The 15,941-nt window shown below is 38.5% G+C and overlaps 1 protein-coding gene across 1 annotated transcript; it reads left to right on the top strand.

Annotated features, from left to right (window-relative positions):
• The first annotated feature begins 9,047 nt into the window (after positions 1-9,047).
• On the top strand, positions 9,048-12,482 carry LOC103475684 (UDP-glucuronosyltransferase 2C1). Its single transcript, XM_081615809.1, has 4 exons — positions 9,048-9,143; positions 9,275-9,573; positions 9,652-10,368; positions 11,121-12,482. The coding sequence occupies exons 1-4, from the start codon at positions 9,140-9,142 to the stop codon at positions 11,703-11,705; spliced, it is 1,605 nt and encodes a 534-aa protein (XP_081471935.1). The 5' UTR covers positions 9,048-9,139; the 3' UTR covers positions 11,706-12,482.
• Positions 12,483-15,941: the final 3,459 nt, after the last annotated feature.

The following is a 15,941-nucleotide window of genomic DNA, read 5'->3' on the forward strand; positions in this document are numbered from 1 at the left end:
CTAAATGTTAAAAAAGCCATAAAAACAACGAGCTAACTTTACACAATCTATTTGGCATCTAACCTCTATCAACACAAGACCATGCTCTCTAATTCAAGTTATCTCACTGTTGAGTCTGATACTGTTATTAGATGCCTTTGACCTCATCTCTATCTGAGATGTATGAGGATATTTTACAGTCTATTTGTTGCAATAGCAAAAGGGAAAGAAATGTTAGACTCAAGAATGTGGCTATATTAATACAAGACATCACACGAATTGCAAAGATGAAGACTCAAGTCAGTTTTCACTTTCAGGAACAGTGAAAGTATCTAAGTAAAAAAAAAAAAAGATTTGTTGGCATCCACCCCCGACTGCCCAAGAAAAATAAACATTGACATTATGTCAGAGTTTCACTTATATGACTATACAACACCTGCAGAGGTAGAATATACATCGTTTTGGCCTGTGGCCAGATGGCAGCTCACTGCAGCACTGACAGGGCGCAGTAATGGAGCAGGTGAGGAAACTATGTTAAGCAACAAACTGGGTCCATTTGTAATGTTGCTGCACAAAGCAAAAAGACAAGTGAGTCTGTGATTTTGGATGAGACTACGGAATAAATTGTAGCATGAAAGCTGGCTGGAATCAGATCCTTTGTGGTTTAGTTCACCTGGCAGTGAAAAAGTGGCACTGCTGACATCACCAGGGCCGCATGTTATTCTGTAACAGTTTTCAAATGAGTTTCCTGTAAATGAGACTGTATGATATAAGTCTGCAGAACAACAGTGGAACATCTGTTCATGTTGTTTTACCTGATGTGATGTGATGTGATGGTGCTGATGGTGGGGTGAGTTTATTTTGCACTTAATGCACTGTATGTTCAGCCTGGGATGTTTCATAGCAAGCTCAGAGAGAATGCACAAGGGTTGTCAGTCATTCACTTTTAGTGCAGGCCAAAACCACTGATGTGGATTAACTCAAAGTCTCTAAAATGTAGCCCATTCTAGAAAACTGTCATGGGGAAGAGACGGGAAAAACAGCGAAACGGAGAAGACATAGACTTGCTTTATGTGGGGTTTGTGGGATGATGTCTGATTATTTTATCTGCACAGTGGAAAGCAGTGCAGGAACCTGCATAAATGCACCGGGCCTCTGACAGTTAACAATGCAGACTGACAGGTGGATGGTGGCTGGCTCAAGTCTTACCTGAGGCCTTTCTCTGCTGACTTTGTGTGTTCTTCCTACGCTTGCCTGGATTGTCTTCAGGCACATATACGGCTTTCTCCCAATTTCCAAAACACGTGTCAATTGATCTCTGCCATGGACAGGCAACCTGTCATGAATGTACCTGATTTCTTTCCTTCTTGACATTGCATAGTTAAATATGATTGACCTGCAAACTCTCAAAACCCCAGCTTTACTAAAATAGTTTGCTCTCACTACTAAATTGCCACCTCACTTAAAAACACAGAGCTGTATTTCTTTAAAAATATAGCATTCAGTCATGCTGTAACCGTCTCTTTTAGTGAAAGCCAGTTTATACTTGTTGTTTTTCTGCTGCTTTGGAGGTCCTAATGAGCAGTGCCAGGCAGCCTGACTCAGAGCAGTTAGTTCTCCGAAGATTTTAAAGCTGGTTCCCTCTGTTTTTTTTTAAGTTTTGGTTTTGCACAAATCAACACCACAAAAGGCATTAAGACACATCCATCTTCTGATACACATACGTTCAAAGGAATTTGCGTAAGGATTATTATACATAAGCAAAATAAACAACAAAAAAGTGGAGCATAGCTCAGACAAGTTAGTGGACATAAAATAGTAGAGATCTTATAGTAGATGTCTCATACAGTGTTGACTATGAAAGGAAAAGTTTGAAATTATAATGGACAACTTGTCGTGAAACTGCCCAAGCAAGCAGCTGTTAGTGTAATGACTGTGTAGTTTGGTCCACTTCCAAAAGTGCAATGTACTGCTCATCAGAGGTTCTAATATTAACCACTGTTGCATGCCAAGCTAGAAGTCCAGTGTTTTTTCCATGGCTATGCATGCCAATTTTTTTGTACTTTTTCACTGGTCTTCTTGAATCTTATATCCCTAATAAGCGGTTGTGCTTCTGCCTTGCTTTTTGGATATAAAGCTATAAGTTAATATCGCTCCAGCAACATCTTCCTGTGCATTTCACATTGCAATACATGCTATTTTTTGGGCCTGTTGAAAGATTTCAAAACTCGTAGAGTACGGATAGAGGACTGAACTTTCATTCTTGAAAAGTTTGAAATGGACACCCTTCAGCCCAACATGCAGGCTGTGTGACACATCAAAAGCAACACATGTACTAAACATAACAAAAACTGATGTTCTACTTTATCCACATCGAGACTCATGCAAACCAGATCTTCGGATACACCGGCATACAAGATGTTATTATAAATGTAGTGTCATAGAAGCTTTACTTCACACTTTAATGGACACACATGCAGTTGCTTCTGAATATCTTCTTTTTGTTGTTTCTTGCAGCTTGCTGTCTTTGCCGTCAGGAAACCATCTACTTTATTAGCAATGTTGATGCATTTTTCTTAAATGTGGCTTATCTCAGCTTGGACAAGATAAATGGGGCCACTCCTTAGTCTGCTCTGTGTCTATGAAAGAGTCAGATAAGTCAATCTCTGCCTTTAAGCAAGTCATTTCCTTTGGAAAACTCTGATTCATCCCTCTCCAAGTGTGTGATCACTGAATGATCAGAAGTTTAACGCTGAGCTGTGTAACTCTCTGTAAAGACTATAAATGTAAAAGGAAAGGTAAAATCACAATGTGGATTGAATTTTATAGTTTCATAGTTGTGTGAAAACGTCTTGTTACTGTCTGAAAAATGTTTGACAAAGAGCACATACGTATATTCCCCCCTCATGTAACGTGTAACATATGGAGTCTGATTAGAAACTGGTGTTATTATATCCAGAGGTGGAATGTGAGATTCAATCTGAGTGCAAAACAAATGTTTAAATGTTATTCACATCAAAAATGTAAAAATAATTTGACATGTTACCAGGTTCTGATAAAGTACAGACTGCAGTGGGGGTGGGGTAACAAAGGTTTCTCTGTGGCCTGGGGATGGAGTTTCAGCTTAAAACAAGTGGGATTTCACTGTGGGGACATGCAGAGGACGGCCTGTCCTGTTTAAAGTTCTCAGTCAGACCTTCTGTTGAAGAACTCAACATTCTAACTTTCCAGAATTTGAAGATAGTCTGTGGATGCAATCAAGCAAACAAACACATTTTCAAGTCTAGTAACGTATTATGCTGTTTACTAAACTTTACCACATTTAAAATTTTACCAATAAAACTGAAGACACATCAATAACATTGTCTGTCACTTAATTTTGCTTCAGTGGGGGCAGTTTGAGGATTTTTAAAACTTTTTTTCCCCACTTTTACGTCTATGAACATAAGATACAAAGTTTATTAATTTAATGAATGCAGATGTAATTTACATATGAATACAGAATTCATGAATAAACTCAGAATTAATTAAGATACAAGATCAAAGACAAAACTCCAGAGAGCAAAAAAATCACAACAGGAAAATATATGTAGTGTCCCCCGTGAGCTAAACATTTATTTTTTTTCTGATGTGGCTGACCACATACATTAAATGATGATGTGACTTAAATTCCAAAGTAAATTAGGGTTCAATAACTTAAATGACTCAATTTCATTTCCTTTGTGATAATTTATGAGACAAGAAATAAATTACATAGTACTTTTAAATAGAAAAGATAACATTTTTCAAATGATGGCTCATGGAGCAACTGTATTGTGATATATCCAAAGGAAAATCTGAAAGTAAAGTTTTACACTAACAGCCATGTGACAAAGAACAAGGAAATGAATGTTGCATGGCCCCTCACAGATGTGATTTGAACTCTCCAGTTCATTCATTGCTTTCAAAGTTTGTCAAGGGAATACTGTCATTTTTGAGAAGTTCAAGAATCTTTTCAAGCTTATTTAAGCAAAATAAAAGAACTGCTGGTTGCACAACCATCAGCAGAGACACAAAACACAATTTAAACAGACACAACAAAACGCAATGCAAAAAGAGTTTGATTATGTTTGACAGGCAGTTGCCTTGGTGGCTTCAAAATCTGGATTCAGTATTTTCTTCAAAAAAGAAAATAATGTAGTGTTTAAAAAAACAACAATCATTTCACTAAGAAATCAGATGAGTAAAAGACTAGATGATATTCACATGAAGGATCACAAAGTAAGAAGGTCCTGTTACTAAATGGAAGATTTCATTTTTCTGTCCTAGCTTAAGGCCAGCCAGCAAATATTGATTAGAGTTAGGGCTGTTGTAAACGATTATTTTAGTAATCGAGAAATCTATAGATTTTTCTTACGATTAATCGAGTAATCGGATAAAAACAATTAAAAAATAAAATATTGGTAAATCTTCCATAACACCAGTGTTACTGTCAGATATGAACATCAGTCTATTTTTTCCACATTTGAGCTTCCCTACCAGTTACTTTTTTGTAGACCGGGGGAACAATACGGGATATTTACGGCTCCTCCGTTCAGAAACTCATCTACCAGCCATGTTCCGCCTCCCGTTTGTTCAGACCGGGATGATATAAGTTTATTGTGCGGTTCGTCCGTAAAGCTGCTCTTACCCTGTAAGCATCAACCCTCAGCCGCCCGCTGTGTTCAGTCTCTCCGCTCACCTGTATAAATCCTCCTCAGCTTCTTCTCGCCGTTCAACCGGCAGCTCCGGAGCAGAAAGGCTGCCGAACTTCCGGCATCGCGCCAGTCATTTTAAGGATGTTTATTGGTCCCACAAAAACAATGAAAACCCGGAATTATCACCAATCAGTAAAATCCCCGCGGGCCGAACTTGAAGATTGGACGTTATGCCGCTAACACGTAGCTTCCGTCAACAACTCAGAGGCAGAAGTCAGAGCTCCGCTCAACGCAAATAATGTTCTGGCTGAAACACGGTGCGCTAAATGATAAAACATAAATTAACGAAGCTTCGAGGCAGGTCAATTTTCCTCGAGGAATTTTAATAATTGAGGTACTCAAATCACTCGAGGAATCGTTTCAGCCCTAATTAGAGTTACCGTATTTTCCGCACTATAAGGCGCACCTAAAAACCTTAAATTTCCTCAAAAGCCGACAGTGCGCCTTATAACCCGGTGCGCCTTATATAAGGACCAATATTGAGCCACAACAGGTCTAGCAACTACGGTAAGCAGCCGCCGACTTCATTTTCCCCAGTAGAAGAAGTGCGCGGTGCATGCTGGGAGAGTTGTCAGAACGCCGGTTTAATAAAGTTTGATAATACATTTAAAGCCAGTGGGGGCGGAGGGGCGGGGGAAGAGAGACAGAGACTGCGGCGGCAGCGTGTCGGTTGGTCTGTGTTACCCAGAAAGCAGTTGGGCACAATATCACAACACCAACACCAGTGAAACAACGACTGGGGCAGCCTACTATATAAAGCACTCGGGGACCAATTCTTTACAAATGTGGATGTGTAATAATAAAGTACGGAACAAAATGGCAACCGTGGTGTCTATTCTATACGCCTTATAATGCGGTGCGCCTTATATATGAAAAAAGTTTTAAAATAGGCCATTCACTGAAGGTGCGCCTTATAGTGCGGAAAATACGGTAATTCTGAGGATGTAACAAAATAAACCATCAAACCGTATGAATCACTTTTTGAGGTAGTCAGGGATGTATGTGAGCTCATCTCTCCTGTTATTCTTTGCAGGTTTCTAACCTTTCTCATGCTTGCTGACTGACTCTGGAATTTTGGCTGAAATGGCTCTCCATACAATGGCTCCCCATAATTATGATGGTGATCTTTTAAACCAATTTTTAAAGTAATCTCTCTGTGTAGTTGTCTTTATTTTAATATTGCTTCATGGTGTCAAAGTCATCAAGGCCTCTAGCATTTCCAAATCTTTTATTGTTCATCACAGGTTGAGGTTGTCAACTTTGAAGTAATCAAGTCATCTTTCTGTAATTCTTAGTCTCCTTGTTGCTGCTGAAGCTGCTTTTAACTTTTTTGTAAAAATTAGAGGAAGATTAATGAAGTTATTTTTTCAGTTATAATCACAGTAAGAAGTCAAAATATATTTCACCACTCTAATTTTTTTTGTTAGCGCCAACAACAACAAAAAAGAAAACAATCACAACTTGTATTTTCTTTCACTCAGCACTAAATTATATTTATTGAAGGCTGTGTTGGCGCCAAAGCAGGCAGACTGTACACTAAGCGGGTTTCTGTAACAAGTTCCATGTGTTTTTTCACTTTAGGTTATCTGTCACATACATCCATTGATATATATAAAACATCTGTTTATATGCTATTCATGAAATTATTTACATGACCTCAGCCTGATATTTGATCCAAAAACGATGTCAATGTTTGGTACAAAACCTACACTGAATCAGATCTGTTCCTTCTCTCTTAATGGTTGCAAATGAACAATAAAAGGAACTTGTTTTAAAACATTTTCTAAACAAAATGTAGTTTGCATCATGTTAAAACCTGTTTCTTCACTGCCAGAGAAGCTGCGAATAAGTCTTGGGGAGGGGTTGTCATCCGTCTGAAATCTGGATGACAATTTCAGATGGATGACATCTGAAATTATCATTACATGCCATCTATCTGACGATGGAACCCAAATGTATAAAAATATTTGGGTTATGTTTTTATCTCAACTGGCTGGGTAGCAGAGATGGGGAAAAGGGTCATAGACCAAAACATATGGAAGTCAAATTTTTACTAGTTTATTTGTAAAGAGTTAATTTTTTAAAGCTGAAAGACGGGGGTTTTGTTTGTTCAATGTGACCCTCAGTTAATCCGTTTATTCAAGTTGTCTTGGAAAAAATCCTTAAATCTTAGAGAAATGAGGGGTAGCAAAAGGACATGTGGTCAGTGTCTTTACTTTGCCAAGAGAGACTTGGAACTTTTAAAAGTTTACGATCAGTTTCTAATGTTGATGGCCCTCATTGCTAAGGAAACACATCAGGAACTGAGTAGATGAAGACTATGGAAGGTCACTGTGGTTGTAAAACAAACTGGAATGCTTTAGTCTCATTATGCTGCTAAGTACTTTGGTAAACAACATTCAAATATAGAACATGATCCTTCATTTCTTTGTTGTCTAGCAATTAATGTTCTACTACTTAAACTAGAACTATTTTAACCTCACAATAGAAACTAACCAGGGAAGTAAGATAAAATCAAACCCTTCTTGTAAGTTTGGGGCAGCTTTTGGCAAATGTACACATTTATTTGAAGTTTTCAGACATTTGACTTTGATTTATCTTTTGAGTTTTACTGAGGATGTCAATTTTATGCCTCAAGGACTACAAGGGTTGCAAAGAAACATATTCCTTCATACCTTACAAAGTCTCTGTAATAAAAGACTGTACATGACTGAAAATATAAGACTCAGGTTGAATGAGTGCAGTGGTACTTTCATAAAATACTTGGTCTTGGTTAAGTACATCAGGACAGATTAAATTAGGTCAAGGGGCTAACAGCCTGTGGATAGCAGAACACTCCTTCAGACATGGAAAAAGCCAAGAAATGAGGCGTTCCTCTGATTCTTCTTCCTTTAAAGTCATTTGAGCTTGTCAGCCAATGCCTCACCAGATCAGTGGCTTATTTAGGATTGAATTGTTGCTATGTATTTTGGAGTTGTCTGTTATGTTAAACACATATAAGTTTGGGTGTATGTAACAATAAAAGTCTACATCTTAAGGAAAATGTAAAACAATTGAATTTAATCCATCCATCCATTTTCTTTTACACCCTTGTCCCTTAGTGGGATCGGGAGGGTTGCTGGTGCCGATCTCCAGTTAACGTTCTGGGCGAGAGGCGGGGTCACCTTGGATATGTCGCCGGTCTGTCGCAGGGCAACACAGAGACACACAGGATAAACAACCATGCACACACACACACTCACACCTACGTACAATTTGGACAGACCAATTAACCTGACAGTCATGTTTTTGGACTGTGGGAGGAAGCCGGAGTACCCGGAGAAAACCCACACATGCACAGGGAGAACATGCAAACTCCATGCAGAAAGACAGGAGCCGGGGTCTTGCTGCAAGGCAACAGTACTACCTACTGCGCCACTGTGCAGCCTGCTTCTTTTAACATTGAAACTATAAAATATATAACTCCATGCAGAAATACAGGGGCTGGGAATCGAACCCAGAACCTTCTTGCTGCAAGGCAACAGCTCTACCAACTTCACTCCCGTGCAACCTAATGTAATTTAATGTCCTTCCCAAAAAATTGGTCCATTTCTTACTGAAGCCGGTTAGTACAGAAGATGGGTTCATCATCAGGTAAACTGACTTTATGTTTATTTTAGGGCTTCATTCAACAGCTGCATGATCTTGCTAAAAGGCACATGACAACACCAGTCACACACATAGAGCCTGTGGACATAGACTGCATAGCAGGAGAACCTTTTTATGGCAAGCGTGAACCTGTTTCCTCCCGGTGAGAAGATGGAAAAAGAGACAAACGATATGGGCTCTTTTCAATACTGGAGTTCCTGTTTTTTTTAAAATAAAACATAAATTTAAAATCTGTATCTAAAAATATGCAGTGGTGTCAAAAACATTTTATCGTGAAAACATCTATCTTTTCAATTCTGACACTGAAAAAGACAATTTTAGTAGTTTTTGTGTGCAGAAGAAAGAGGAAAATAGTGAATATTTCCTTTTTAAAATCAGGCACTTTTCATAAAAAATGTTCATGGTACATATTTGGTATTTCATTAAAAGTTAAAACAATCTTTTTGCATAAATATGTTAGACCGTAGACAACTGTCGCTTATAAACATAGCCTATATATAAATATAGTCTTTATTTCCTTCTTTTTAAAGTTAGTGGGTGTGGCTTTTTTTCAGGTACCCTCAATAGTCCAGAAATTATGGTATATCAATGTTCGCAGGTTTTAAAATTGCAAAAGCAATTTATTGAGAAATCTCTTACCCAACTTCATGTGTCAGGTGCCTCGTGTAACTCATTTACTTGGCATGGGGCTTATCTCTTTTATGGGTATTTGAGCTCAAAGCTCTCCTGAATGACTGTCAGTCTGCTGGCAAGTAGGTCTTCGGATAACTTTTGACATGGGTAAGTGACAGTCATTAGGATTATTATAATGTTGGTGATGATACTTTATATTTTCTTTACTGTATGAATATTTGCAAATTTAAAAAGATTGAGTGTTTTATGAAGTAGGTTTTTCTTCTTTTCCATTGTAGGAGTCACACCTTTGCACAATGTGGGTGGAATATTTGTATTCTTCAGCTCGTTTCTAATTTTCCTTACTCCAAACTGTAATGCGGGAAATATTTTGGTATATCCTCTGGATGGCAGCCACTGGATCAATATGAAGATCCTGTTAGAAGAACTCCATGCCAGGGGTCACAACATCAGTGTGATCAGAGGTTCCAGCAGCTGGTATATCCCAGAAAAATCCCCCCTCTACACATCCATCACAGTTGAAATGGACAGAGATGTAAAGGACTTCTTTGGGGAGTTTATACAAGACCAAATGAGGGTATGTGAAATAAATGTGTTTTTCTGTGAGTTTTTTCACCTGTACATCAAAGGAATATTTATTTTTCTTTTATTTCAGGTGCACCAAGAAGGACCTTCACCGCTTACACTTTTTAAGCGCACAAAAAACTTTCTGTCCTTCATTGCTCAGGCCCACACCCTGTGGTGTGATGCTGCATCACAAATCTTTGAAAATACAAAGTTGATAAAAAGCTTAATAGAATCACAGTATGATCTGGTTCTTACTGATCCAGGAATAGGACCAGGTGTTGTGTTAGCTAAATATCTTAAACTGCCATTAGTCCTCAACGTTCGCTGGATTACCGGTGGAGAAGGTCACTTTGTGTTGGCTCCCTCACCGCTCTCTTATGTCCCAGTGATTCCAGGATCTGGATTAACAGACAAAATGGATTTCATCCAGAGAATTAAGAATATTTTTTTCTATAGTATCATATTATTCCAGCAGAAATTTGTGGTGGGACCTATTTATGATGCTATGTGTAATAAATACATTGAGGGTGGATGCAACATTGTCTCATTGCTTCAAGATGCTGATATTTGGCTGTTCAGGTCAGATTTTGTCTTTGATTTTCCTCGGCCGACAATGCCAAATGTTGTCTACATTGGAGGGTTCCAGTGTAAACCTGCGCAGCCTCTACCAGCGGACCTGGAGGAGTTTGTTCAGAGTGCTGGGCAGCATGGAGTCATCATCATGACTCTGGGAACTTTGGTTAACGCCTTACCAGAAGACGTTGTGAATGAGATTGCCAGTGTCTTTGCTAAGATGCCCCAAAAGGTAAAATATTCTCTTGAATTCTTCTTTGAAACCTTTCAGATTATGACAAAACTTTGTGATACTGGTAAATGTTTTTCAATAGTTTTTCAATAGCCTAAGAATACTGCTAAATATGTAAAGCAAGGAAACGAGTGATTATAGTCTTCAATGTTTTTTTCTGAAATTAATACCAAATGTCAGTGACAATCCAAGCAATCCACACATGACAATCAATGACATATAGTAAGCATTAAACACATGATAAAAATCAGTGGCGCAACTACACATTATTCAGGTGGATGCGAAAACAGATCACAGGACATAGAAAACGGCTCCACAAATGATAGGATGAGAAGATGCAGAAGGCTGGGTCTAAATCGTAACCTTATACAACTTGTTTCTCCATACAGGAAACAATTTAATGGAATCATTTATTATTTAATAAATTATAAGTGGGTGTCTTCAATTATTATTTCCTGTATAATAATAAATTTTTCCATGTAATGGGTGAATTAATCCTGATTTTTGTAAACTTGGCTTGCTCCTAATGTCTGGTTTGAATTTCATGTCAGTTTTAGAACAAACTGGTCAAAAAAAAAATGTCAATTTAAGCATGTAGTCTGATAAAAGTGAAGAAATGGAGTACTTCTGAATAACTTTTAACAAATTCAGCCAGAGCACAACAACACAATGATTTCAGAAGATAACTGCTGTTCAAGTAAAAAAAATGCAAATAATAAATATACTTTTTTGATTTGTCCATTTTGATTTAGGTGATTTGGAAGCACAGAGGAAAGCGTCCCTCTACTCTGGGCAACAACACTCTAATAATGGAATGGATGCCTCAGAAAGATCTACTTGGCCACCCACAAATAAAAGCCTTCATAGCTCATGGAGGAACAAATGGAGTCCAGGAAGCCATTTACTATGGAGTCCCGGTGCTTGGCATACCCTTGTTCTTTGACCAGTATGACAACCTTCTACGTCTACAGAAAAGAGGAGCAGCAAAGATTATTCAGCTCCATGAAGTTAATGGTCATAGCTTTGAGAAAGGAATTAGAGAAGTGCTCCATAAAGACAGCTACAGGCAGAATATTCAGAGACTGTCACGTTTACACCAAGATCAGCCAATGCCACCCATGGATCAGGCCACTTTCTGGGTAGAGTATGTGATACGACACAAAGGGGCTCCTCACCTGCGTACAGAGGCTTACAGGATGCCGTGGTACTCATACTATTGCTTAGATGTACTACTCTTTTTGATGACTTCTGTAGCTGTGGTGCTCTTCTCTGTTTTTGCTGTAATTAGATTTCTGTTCTGCAGAAGGGGATGGAATCGAAAACTGAAACAAAATTGACTTAAAATATTGATTAAATTGAATTATTTGTCTTTGTAAATGTAATCATGATTTAAATGTATCTTCTACAGTGCTCTATGAAATAATTATTCAAGCTCCTCCAGAGTTACCATGGATATTTTAGAGACTTCTCTGATAAATTCTCCACTTCACCACTTGTTTGTTTAAGGAGACTTCAATATTACAAATTTACAGTTGTACCATGCTCTTTCCATGGATTAAACAATGCTATGTAAGGAAAATACATTAATGTGAATAAACTAAAAAATATGAATACTCCCCAAAAGCCCTCTAGTTTTAGTTACAGTCAGTTACAACAGTGTAAAAAGACTGGAATAAAAGTTTGTATTTAGAAGCAACATTATAGAATCTGTCTTTTATATGGTATGCTGTCATTTACTGGTTACAGATTTCTTTATTATAATTTAATTCCCAAAATATTATACAGTTAAATATCTACAAGACATTTCTGAAAAAGTTTTATTTTCTTTTTACCTATAACAGCCACCAATAATCCAAAATTTGAAAGGTCTACCTGCCAATCCCAAAAGTGTAGTTAACTTAAGGCACTGTATGGACTCACACTTGAAAATATTTTAAAATCACAGTAAGAGTTACGTAATGGATATTTTTGATATTTGGCATGTTGATATTATTTCAGAGATAAATCTAAACAGTTTTCTCTGAAAAATAAAACTTACTTTTAGATTTGTTAGAAAAATGTTTAATGGTTCAAATTTTAACAGTGAATATCATTTAACTTAAAGTGAAAGAAGTACAAAGTCATAGAAAACAGCTATATGGAAATTTCTAATCTTTTTTTCTTAAAATTACAAAATTCTTTCATTTTAGTAAATATAAGAAAAGATTTTCATTTTTATTTCAGTAATTCAATTAAATTCCTGTTTTTCGTGGGCAGCTTTGTCACATTAGACCTTGTACTTCATTCCAATTTGGTGCTTCATCATATTTAGTTAAAATATTGTTTACCTATTATTAATGCTATTTTTGTGCTTGTTTGCTAGCTCTCTCTCAAATTTAAGAGCTCAGCTGTTTCACATTCAGTTGATTACACTAACCTATCATTTTTTTCACAAATTCAAATTCGGAAATACTTTTTTGATTCCAAAGGAAAATTAATGCTTGACATTACCATGCTTAACATTTATACTCTTGTTTGTCCTATTGCCTTCATGTCTCCTGTGTTTTCTGCAGTGTAACTTTCAGTTTTTTGTTAATCCTGTTCTTCTTGTTTTTCATTAAATATTCTACTTCAGTGTGATTTTGTCTACCTCCTGATAAAGATCCTCCACTACTTCAATAAAAGGTTCTTGCCTCTCACATTAAAAGCAACAAAGCTGGCAGGTATGCACCACTGTTATTCTTTATTCTAATGCAAGTGAAGAATGAAGAACTTGACATTTCCTAAATAAACTCTCTATCACATACTGAAAGAAGTTGGCACATGAGAGAGAAGCTTCATCATATTTACTTTGAATTGTGTATTTAGTTTGTAGGACATCATCTGTGAGCTGCGGGATCCTGCTGCAACAGGCTGAGATGATCATTTCCACCTTCAGGGAAATGTCAACAACTCCATGACATTTGTCCATATGTGCCCCCACCACCTCTAGTCCCTAATGCACACACACACACACACACACACACACACACACACACACACACACACACACACACGCACACACACGCACACACGCACACACACACACACACACGCACACACACACACACACACACACCCCCCCCACACACACACACACACACACACACACACAAGCAGACACACAACAGGGTACTGTAACCACAGAAAGAATTTTGTTTTTGTTTTTTTTACAAGTGTAGACATGAGAGGTGCTCTATTTTGACACTTACTTCTATTTGTCGGATAAAAATGATAGATATCCACGATGTTTAATAATAAAACCAATTTTAAACATAAATCTAACAATGCATGCTGTAAGTTTACATTTTCAAATTGTCTACCATCCAAAAGTCCTTGTTTCCCCACTTATATTCTGTTTCCAATTATGAACACAAAAATATATTATAAAATTTTAAGTATTGAATTCTAATTAATAATTGATTAGAATTAATACTAATTAAGCATTAATTAGTATTAACTAAAAACAAAATTTTGGTTTGGTTTCCAATACCAATAAACTGGCTATAGTACATTATGTTAATTTATTTTCGAATAATTTAAAGCAGCTTCTTGTAGTGTGTGTGTGTACTACTTGTAACTCATTTACCTTGTGAAGGTTTTTATCTCTTTTACTGGTGTTTGTACTCAAAGGTCTCCTGCAGGAGAAGGACAGTCAGTCTGCATGCAAGTTCGGCTAATATTAGCCGAACTTCGAGGCCTGGCTGGAGCTGGGGCAAAAAGTTACAACGTGACATTGAGATGTGATGGTGGGTCCTTAGTGCTGGGGAACCAGAGCACCCTGATGAAAAGTGGGCTACTGGAACAAGACGGAAATGGGTTAGAGGTGAAAACATGGATCTGTTGGAATGCTACTAAAGTAACCCTAGTCAAGAGGGGTTATATGCAAGGACTGTGGGAGGAATGGTTAGCTCCGGGTGGAAGACAGGTGACTTACCCATTGAGCTATCCATTCCTCCCACAGTCTTTGCATATAACCCCTCTTTACTCGGGTTACTTTAGTAGTATTCCAACAGATCCATGTTATCATCTCTCACCCATATTCCAACCAGGCTTCGAACCCGGGTCCAGTCTGCTTTGCATATAACCCCTCTTGACTCGGGTTACTTTAGTAGTATTCCAACAGATCCATGTTTTCATCTCTAACCAGCTCCAACCAGTCCTCGAACCCGGGTGTCCCGGGTGGAAGACTGGTGACTTACCCATTGAACTATCCATTCCTCCCACAGTCTTTGCATATAACCCCTCTTGACTCGGGTTACTTTAGTAGTATTCCAACAGATCCATGTTTTCATCTCTCACCCATATTCCAACAGATCCATGTTTTCATCTCTAACCAGCTCCAACCAGGCCTCGAACCCGGGTCTCCCGGGTGGAAGACTGGTGACTTACCCATTGAGCTAACCATTCCTCCCACAGTCTTTGCATATAACCCCTCTTGACTCGGGTTACTTTATTAGTATTCCAACAGATCCATGTTTTCATCTCTAACCAGCTCAAACCAGGCCTCGAACCCGGGTTCGAGGCCTGGTCTTCTGGTGACTTCTGGAAGACTGGTGACTTACCCATTGAGCTAACCATTCCTCCCACAGTCTTTGCATATAACCCCTCTTGACTCGGGTTACTTTAGTAGTATTCCAACAGATCCATGTTTTCATCTCTAACCAGCTCCAACCAGGCCTCGAACCCGGGTCTCCCGGGTGGAAGACTGGTGACTTACCCATTGAGCTATCCATTCCTCCCACAGTCTTTGCATATAACCCCTCTTGACTCGGGTTACTTTAGTAGTATTCCAACAGATCCATGTTTTCATCTCTAACCAGCTCCAGCCAGGCCTCGAACCCGGGTGGAAGACTGGTGACTTACCCATTGAGCTATCCATTCCTCCCACAGTCTTTGCATATAACCCCTCTTGACTCGGGTTACTTTAGTAGTATTCCAACAGATCCATGTTTTCATCTCTCACCCATATTCCAACAGATCCATGTTTTCATCTCTAACCAGCTCCAACCAGTCCTCGAACCCGGGTCTCCCGGGTGGAAGACTGGTGACTTACCCATTGAACTATCCATTCCTCCCACAGTCTTTGCATATAACCCCTCTTGACTCGGGTTACTTTAGTAGTATTCCAACAGATCCATGTTTTCATCTCTCACCCATATTCCAACAGATCCATGTTTTCATCTCTAACCAGCTCCAACCAGTCCTCGAACCCGGGTCTCCCGGGTGGAAGACTGGTGACTTACCCATTGAGCTAACCATTCCTCCCACAGTCTTTGCATATAACCCCTCTTGACTCGGGTTACTGTAGTAGTATTCCAACAGATCCATGTTTTCATCTCTAACCCGCTCCAACCAGTCCTCGAACCCGGGTCTCCCGGGTGGAAGACTGGTGACTTACCCATTGAGCTATCCATTCCTCCCACAGTCTTTGCATATAACCCCTCTTGACTCGGGTTACTTTAGTAGTATTCCAACAGATCCATGTTTTCATCTCTCACCCATATTCCAACAGATCCATGTTTTCATCTCTAACCAGCTCCAACCAGTCCTCG

This window comes from Poecilia reticulata, chromosome 14, assembly GCF_904066995.2.
Source record: "Poecilia reticulata chromosome 14, P_reticulata-male-v2, whole genome shotgun sequence".
In the NCBI taxonomy this organism is placed as follows: Eukaryota; Metazoa; Chordata; class Actinopteri; order Cyprinodontiformes; family Poeciliidae; genus Poecilia; species Poecilia reticulata.

What these genes read in the sequence shown, in the direction of transcription:
- LOC103475684 (XM_081615809.1), top strand. An exon ending in TTATACAAGACCAAATGAGG is followed by an intron (nt 9,574 to 9,651) that starts GTATGTGAAATA and finishes CTTTTATTTCAG; the next exon opens with GTGCACCAAGAAGGACCTTC. An exon ending in TTGCTAAGATGCCCCAAAAG is followed by an intron (nt 10,369 to 11,120) that starts GTAAAATATTCT and finishes ATTTTGATTTAG; the next exon opens with GTGATTTGGAAGCACAGAGG.